This window comes from Rattus norvegicus, chromosome 1, assembly GCF_021556685.1.
Source record: "Rattus norvegicus strain SHRSP/BbbUtx chromosome 1, alternate assembly SHRSP_T2T, whole genome shotgun sequence".
NCBI lineage: Eukaryota > Metazoa > Chordata > Mammalia > Rodentia > Muridae > Rattus > Rattus norvegicus.
Genome location: NC_141534.1, coordinates 180,423,841 through 180,431,911, shown reverse-complemented (window position 1 = coordinate 180,431,911; position 8,071 = coordinate 180,423,841). Strand labels below are relative to the sequence as shown.

Genomic DNA, 8,071 nt, shown 5'->3' with positions numbered 1-8,071 from the left:
CCTGCAGTTTGGTTGTAGTTTTCTGTAATTACCTCCATCTGTTGGAAAGATGATTGTTTGAGGAGAGATGAGATCTATACTTTATAAGAATAAATATGTAGAATGTACTGTAAAATTATACTGGCCTGGTAAAATGGGAGTTATATGTTTCCCCCATGACCTCACTTGCCCTAGGGAGTTGGCTAGGTTTCCAGTACCAGGCATGATTTCCCTCTTATTGGGCAGGTCTTTTTAAAAACTACTTTATTTGATATAAATAAAAATCTATCTAACTGTTTCTTCAAAAGTCTAGGACCACTCTCTGTTGCAGGACATTCGATCACACTGTGAACCCTGCGATGGTTGTTTATGGAAAAAGCTGTTCCTAGCTGTAATGAGGCAGAGCTCTTAGTGCATGCCTTTAGTTCTTCTGGCTGGAATACTGTCACGTCCTTAGTACACACATTTAATCCCAGACAATGAAGGCAAAGTTAATCTATAAAAGGAAGCACCCATGTTTGAGAATGGCAGACAAAGTGACAAATCAGAGAAAGATTTTACAGAATAGGATCTGCCCAATGAGAAGAGAGAGGAAAAAGCTTACTTAAAGGAGCAGTGCAGGCAGAGGAGAGAGAAAGGAGGGAGGCAGTTTTACCTAGATAGTTGTACAGACAGGTTGCAGAGAGAACAAGATAGACATGGATGAAGACAAATGAGTCAGACAATGAGAAGGAATCAGAAGATTAGAACAGATTGCAAATGTTAGTATGAGGCTAAGCAGAGCAATTCAGGTGATACAGAGTGAAGCCAGACTCAGCTTGGAGAGGAGTTTGAGCCAGTCCAGAAAGAGTAAGAAATGATGAACTTAATAAACAGTAAACCTCAGAGGCTAAAAACATTCTAGACCCAGTTAAGAATATATGGAGGGGGAAAAAAAAAGATTGTATGGAGGTTAGAAGCTTCCAGGACTAGGCCTAGGTTAGCAGACAGGCAGTAAGCCTTGGAGACAATTACTACAGGAAAACGAAAGATATTTTAGATATTTTACAACTCTCTGAACTGATGATTATAATACTAAGAAAAGGAATTTATTAGATTTGTTTATATGTTAAGTACTAGGTAATTCATACTGGGGCTGCTACTGTAACTGAACCTGCTTTTGTCTTTCATAGGGAACTTGGTGAGGCTCCCTCCAAAAATTCTGAGAGCTAGGCCCTTAGTGGCATGCTTTGGAGCTGGGTTCTCTTTAACTTGGCAGGAGCTTGTGGGAAAGTTCTACAACCCTTTAGCATTAAAGAAGTCTAGAAATGGCTGTCAGTACACTGGGATGACTGAAAAACTGGTTAGCTGTTCAGTGTAGCAGGCTGGGTGCTTCAGCAATACCAACATGGTGCTGATTGTGTACAGGATTCTTGGAGAGCTGCAGGCCTTTCATCCACATTAGAGGGTTGGAAATATCCTGTGTCAATTAGGGATGGCAGCAGTAACAGGAGAAGTACACTATAGGTACACCAACAGGAAGCAAAGATGAGCACAGTCCTGCTTTCCTCTCAGATCATTTTACATCTCAGCTGCTGGAGGAAGGTACTCTCTTCAGTTAATCCTCTCAGGAAATGTCCTCTCAGACCAGCCTAGAAATAAGTCTTTTTTTAGTTGACAGTCAAGATTCGCCATCATCCCTCTTTCTCTCTGCCCCAGAAAACAAATCCTTTTATCAGACCCATCTTTCTTTCCAGGACAAAGGTTCCTCTCTACTGGACAATTAAGATCCAGCCTGTGAGGCTGGTGTTAGAAGGAAGATGACCTTTCAGCATAGAGATCTTTGGAGTTGAACTCACAGCAGCTATGCTTACATATACACAATGTGGTCTGTCACGTTCTATTGCAGAGGATGGAGGGGCTATGAGAAATTACTGAGTTAATGGTTGTTAGGGAGAGCACGTAATTAATTTTCTTCAGTGATCTAGTAAGTTTCCCTTCTTTTCCTGACCTCCTTGCCATTTAGAGATTCTGTATACGCCATACACACACTCTTCCACTGATCTAATCCCCAGCCCTAGAAGTAATCTTTCATAGCTCTGACCTCTCCTTAGCCATTACTCATATCATCCAACGTTTTTGTCTTTAACTGTTTATACACTTCATTTTTATCAGTGTGTATTAGTAGTGTCTGTGTCTCTTAGTATTCTTTCAAAGGGGCTTGAACAATAAAAACACCATGTTTGCTAAATATGGTTAGAATTCCTTTTGTATTTGTTTTTTTTTTTGCTTTGCCATTATGTTAAGTGCACAAATTAGTAATATAAGGAAGTCTCAAGCTTTTAGTTTTTTAAAAAGTTTTTAACAAAGGGTTACTAAACTACACCTCTAACCCAAATCCCAGGTTTTAAAATCTCAATAGGATGCTGAGGATATCTTGGTTTTTAGAGAACCTGACTAACATGCATGAAGCCTTGGGTTGGACCTTCAGAATTTCATAAAGCTGAATGTGTTGGCACAGCCTGTGGGATGGAAGCAGGGTGATCAGAAGTTCAACTTTATCCTTGGATACACAGAGCTCAAGGGCAGCCTGGGATATGTAAGACCCTGTTTCAAAACCAACTTAAAAACAATAAAATAGACTCTAAGTCTATGGCTTATCATTAATTTGCCACACAAGAAAACAGGTAGCCATATCTTCTGCTTTGAAAACAGTTTTAGCTTAGCAGGATGTTAAAAAGTCAACTGTGCAGACCAGGTTTACCCTAAGTTACTCTATATTCATGGGATTTGGGTTTTCAGGCTGTGCCTTGCCCTACATTGTAGGGGATGTGGAAGTTAACCTTGGGAAGAAAAATTTGGATGGAAAGCAAGGCTCCACAGGCTCTTGTGACTCCTCAGAGTCCTGGTCTGCAGTACAGGGCATTAGATCTAAGATGGCTCCTGGAACACCAGTAAGAGAGCAAAAAGGAATGAAGGCCAGGGTGCTTCCCCATCTTCACAGGTGAAGTCCTAACAGGCGACAGCACTCCCTCCCTCCCCCTCTCTGAGTGACCCATTAGGCAAGGCTTTCATTAGAGCATGGTGATAGTATGCCAAGGATTTAAGAGCTTGGGATTGGCTCAAACACTGTATATTAGCTTATATGTTGGGCAATAAACTCAAATCTTCACACTAGTGCTGGGTGGCACTCTCCAGAGTCAGATAGCCTGAGATTTGTCAAATGACTCCATCACCTCTAACCCCCATTCTCTCATTTTATAAAGCAGCAATTTTGAGGCACAGAGGCCTTGCATTTTGTTTGTGCAAGTGAACAAGCACTACATTGATAAATTAATGCAAATAAAAATTGTTTGGGGTTGGAAAGATGGCTCTGTTAAGAACACTTGTTGCTCTTGCAGAGGACATGGGTTCAATTCCTAGTACCCACATAGTAAGTAGCTCACATCCAGTTCCAGGGAATCTGATGCCTTCTGATATTTGTAAGCAACAGCTATGCACTCAAAACATTCATACACATAAATAAATCTTTAAAATAAAATTTTAAAAAGTACCACCTTTGAACTTACTAAACCAGGGACACATAGACACTTAGGTATATATGAATCATTATCAGAGAAACCAGATTTGTGAATTTATCAAACACATCAGACCAAGGAATTTTGCAATTCCTGTGTTATATGAATTGGCAGATAACAAAATGCAGACTGTCTCCAACATAGTTTATCTCTCTGTTGGACTAAATCCAGTTGAACTTCCATTCATCTGGATCCATTGCACCCTAAGCCAGCTGTGAGGCCTTGAACCAGTGGTGCTTTGGCAGCCCTGCCACAGAACAGCTCTGGGATTGGGTTCCTTGTATTTACTGTTTTATCTATTATAATGATTGTCCTTTGCATTTGGATCAGCCTTTGGCTGGTTGCCTTTAGTTAGGATCCTTAGAGTTCTGGGTTTGGCATTCCTTCTAGACTCAGGCTCCACCCCGCAGTTACCTGGCAATAGCCAGGTTTGCATGACTCACTGTAAAAGGGACTGTTTGTCCCCTCCTCACTCTCTTATCCTCTTTCTCTCTGCACCTTCAGTCTCTCTCCCCACCCCATCCCCCCTCTCTCCATATGTTCCTGGCTCTCTTCCTCTCTCTTTCTGCCTTTCTCTGCTTCTACTCCAACTCCCTTTCCCATCTCCTAAATAAACTATTCCATACTATATCCGTTGTGTGGCTGGTACCTCAGGGGGAAGGGGTACCTCAGCATGGGCTCACAGAGGCCCATTCCACCTCACCACACCACAACTCGACCAAACACATTCCTGGTTCTTTCTTTTTTATAAAACACTACACTGTGGACATTTTTTTTTCTTTTTACTTTTCCTGTTGTGTAGCTCATATTTCATTGTGTGACATATGTGATTTGAGATTTAATATTAGCAATTAAGATTGCAGTGTAATAAAAGAACCTTGATTTTGGGCAGATTTAGGTTGGTCATGCCTATAATCCCAGCACTCAGGCTGAGGCAGAATGACTACTTCAAGTTGGAAGCTAGCCTGAGCTATATAGTACATTTCAGGCAGAAGTATTTGAGACTGCCTCAAAAACCAAACCAAACCAACCAACCAACCAACCAAAAATACTTGAGTACCAAGCAAAATCAATTAATTTAGGTAACTTGGGCCATGAGATTGCACAACTGGTAAAGCGCTTGACACTCAAGCACTAGGAACTGAGTTCAGTGCCCAGTACTCAGTTAAAAGCTGGACATGATGGCACAGTGTTGGTGAAGCAGAGACAAGAGGGTTCCTTGGAGTTGGCTTGTAGTCGGACTAGCAGAATTTAAGAGCTCCAGATTCAGTGAGGGACTCTGTCCCCTAAAAATACAGTGGAAGATTACTAGAAAATGCCAAAACCAGTCTCTGGCCTCCACAGCATGGATATGTTTATACATATTTAACTGCAAACTCAGATTTGCCTGCCTTTGCCTCTTGAGTGCTAGAATTAAAGGCATGCACCACGGTCTGGCCAAAACCTTTCATTAGGAAATGACAGCTTCAATTTAGACATAAGGGAATGAATGAATCCTGTTTGACTAATCTTTCCTCCTAACTTATGCTATAGTTCATTTGAGATAAATTACAGAAGACTTGATATCAAGAATGGTGAGGACTTTGCTATTGTTGAGGGTTTTCTTGAGGTTTCTTTGAACATTATTCATATGACAAGCCTCACTAGCTTGCTCATCTTACAAAGTTTTGAAGATTTCCAGCAATTTCCAAGAATGTAGAATGTTGGCTATAAAAACATTATGCTATATAAGAATAATCTTTGTCTTCCTTTGGCCTCTGATATTTAAGTATTTTCCGGAGGAAAGTATGCTTACTACCAGATTTCCACTTCAAATGCTAATTTCCTTAGCAATCAATGCTGGCATACATGGTATCACACACGGGATCCAAGGAATTTTTTCTTAAAGTGACAAGATTTTTAAACAAAGTTCTTTTCACAAATCAGTTTTCATGCCAAAATACTGAAACCAGTATTGGGTTTTGTTTATGCCCTTCCTACTCTTCTCAAAATGGGGGAAATTCTGATTTAAATTGGACTCAAATGCCATCCATTCCCTAGTGATCTCACTCTAGCCCAGACACACCTGGAACTCAAATCTTTCAGCTTCTGCCACCCTTCCGAATCTTAAGACCAGAGGTGTGAGCAACGCACAGAGGGTTCTAAACAAGATTATCTCAGATCAGCTCCTATTGCTCACTCACAAAGGGGAGCACGTTCCCTAGCAAGCATAATGAGGATTATCTGTTCTCTGTGGGTCTGAATCCCCGGAGGGTGAGAGTTTTGAGCACCAAGGAGACGCCTTTCTCACTTTTTCATCTCTTTTAGAGCCTCACACTGGGCACTCGGTGGGTTGGGTGACACTGAAGGACCGGGACGCTACTTTGGCGAGCTTTTGCCTGCCAGAAACTAACTCATCCCATTCAGGTGATTCTTCACGTCCCCGAGGTGGCGCCACCGCAGGTGTGTCAGCTAGTGCACCGGTTCCCGCCAACAGCAGAGCATTTGAAACCAAGCAGCGGCCGCAGATCCGTGACCTCCGGACCACCACCTGCCAACGCTTCGTGTGGCCCGTACCTGCTCGCTGACCCCGCGTGGGGGAGGCGACCCGGGCGTTCGCTCTGCTGAGAGAAACGCTCTCCTAGAAGTCTCCCAGGCACTGCTTTTACTGGCCCGGAGACGCTGTCCGTTTTTCCCTAAAGGTGACAGGAAGCGTGGAGTGAGGATGTGCTCACGGGTGTGGAGGTGGCCTGAGACCCGTCCCGGCTGACTGCCGAACGCAAAGTCCACAGGCAAACTAAAGCACAGCACTGCCAGCGGAGACCCTGAAACACTACTCAGCCACCCCGTGCCCCGGCGCCACGCCCACTGTGGGAGGAGCGCCGCCCTTCGCGCGAGAACTCGCTTCGCCTCCCCTCTTCCTAGTGCGAAGTCTCGCGAGAAGCAGCTAAAGAGCCGGCCTGCAACCTGCCCGGGCGGCTCTGGTAGGCGCAGCCGGTGGAGCGGCCGCCTTACACCTAGTACCGGAGGGATCCGGTTGAGTAGGCGGAGGGAGCGGAGCGTCGCTCGCTCGCTCTTGTAGCTCTTCTCCTCAACTCTCGGTGGACGTCTCAAGGGCCGGCAGGTTGGAGTGGGCCGGGTGCGGGCGGCTGGGTTTACAGTGGAAGCCGAGGGCGAGGTTGGCTGCTGTGACCGGGGTCCGGGAGGCTGGCGGCGGCTCCAGGAGCGTAGGGAGCGGTACTCCGGGCCGCCGGCTCCGGTACTGGGTCGGGAGAGGCTGAGAAAGGTGCTGCTTTGGGGGTTAGGAGTCTGGAGGCCTTTCCCCAGGGGAAAAAAGGCTATTTTTCTCACACCTCCTTTCCAACCTCCTTTCCAGGGCAGAGTAACCCAGTGCCCCGCCCCTTTCCTGTCATCTTTGGGTCACCGCAGCGACAACCCTAAGGAGGCGCATCACAATAGGGCGGTGAGTAAGGCTCCAGGTTTGGGGATAAGGTGGTGGGGGAGTCGCCCTTTGGGTGGAGGATGAGACACCTGTAATGTGCTGTGTGGTTTTATCCTGTAACCGTATCAACAATGGTAAAGCTTTGTTTCCCCTAACTTGCCCAGTAAAGGTTCTGATTTACTCTCTGTAAGACACAAGCCCTCTGACACCTCTTATTTTGGGGGTATGGGTTTGAGAGGAGCTGAGATTTCACTTAGTTTGTTAATGTTGGCTAGTGTGCCTAACCTCAGCCTTTCCGGGCTTCTCTCTCTCTCTCTCTTTTTTTTTTTTCTTTGAAATTTTGAGTCGTGGTCTCTTATTGGTATTTGGAGTCCAGAACATGCTAAAATGTTTTCCACTTTGTGCACTTAGTATGTGAAATTATTTTATAGCCATGAAAGAGTCTGCATGCTTTTTATTTAAGTTAACAATCTGGATGGAGCAGCACAGTGTATTGATTGATTGGCAGTTGGCTTTCTTTCTGTTCTTGCCTGCCTCCCACTCTTTTCTAGCTCCACTGGCTAAATTAGATCAGAACTTTTTAGAAATGGGTTTAGGAGTGAATTTTGAATGAAATAGACTATAGAAATGGATGATAAGATATAATAAAAACATGTAAATGTAAAGACTGAAAAAGTTTCTGTACTAGAGAGTCCATCTACAACTCAGCCCTCGGCATTGAACCAAGGACTGATATTGAATATCAAGCAGAAAGCATTAGAAAGTACTTGGAAAATTACTTAATGGGAGATAAAGATGAGTTAATATAGTTTTCGAGGACAGTTACTTTTGAAGATTTTAGGCATAATAGTTTTCTCTAACATAGAGCTTAGAGTATTCAGCATTTATGGGCGGAGAGAAGGTAAGGAGGGAGCTTCAGAAACATGGAGGAGCGAGTTTAGGACCCAGAATAATGGAGTTCAGAAAGTTCCAAGCAATGTTTTGAATTGTTAGACATTTTTTCATATTATTCAAATTTCCAGGTGGGCTTTTTTCCTCCTATGTTACCCTCCAGCCGATCTGAATTTTGTTTTGTTCTATTCTTCAAAGACTTGTGTAACTATTTTTTAACCAT

The 8,071-nt window shown here is 43.8% G+C and overlaps 2 protein-coding genes across 24 annotated transcripts in view; one reads left to right on the top strand and one right to left on the bottom strand.

Moving 5' to 3' along the window:
* Positions 1 to 1,045: 1,045 nt before the first annotated feature.
* Positions 1,046 to 6,966, bottom strand: LOC134484822 (uncharacterized). The gene is made up of 3 exons (XM_087603905.1): positions 6,963 to 6,966; positions 5,602 to 6,928; positions 1,046 to 1,610 (listed from the first exon to the last, which is right to left on the bottom strand). Exons 1-2 carry the CDS (start codon positions 6,964 to 6,966, stop codon positions 5,988 to 5,990), a joined length of 945 nt encoding a protein of 314 aa, XP_087460031.1. The 3' UTR covers positions 1,046 to 1,610; positions 5,602 to 5,987.
* Positions 6,454 to 8,071, top strand: part of Btbd10 (BTB domain containing 10) — a 57,862-nt gene continuing 56,244 nt past the window's right edge. For 11 of the 23 annotated variants that reach the window (XM_087559174.1, XM_087559163.1, XM_087559200.1 and 8 more), the window contains exons 1-2: positions 6,465 to 6,639; positions 6,892 to 6,978. Coding sequence is in view for 1 of the 23 variants with exons in the window: in XM_087559149.1 (XP_087415275.1) it covers positions 7,089 to 7,091 (3 nt within the window). In the remaining 22 variants the exon portion in view is untranslated. 23 annotated transcript variants of the gene reach the window in all.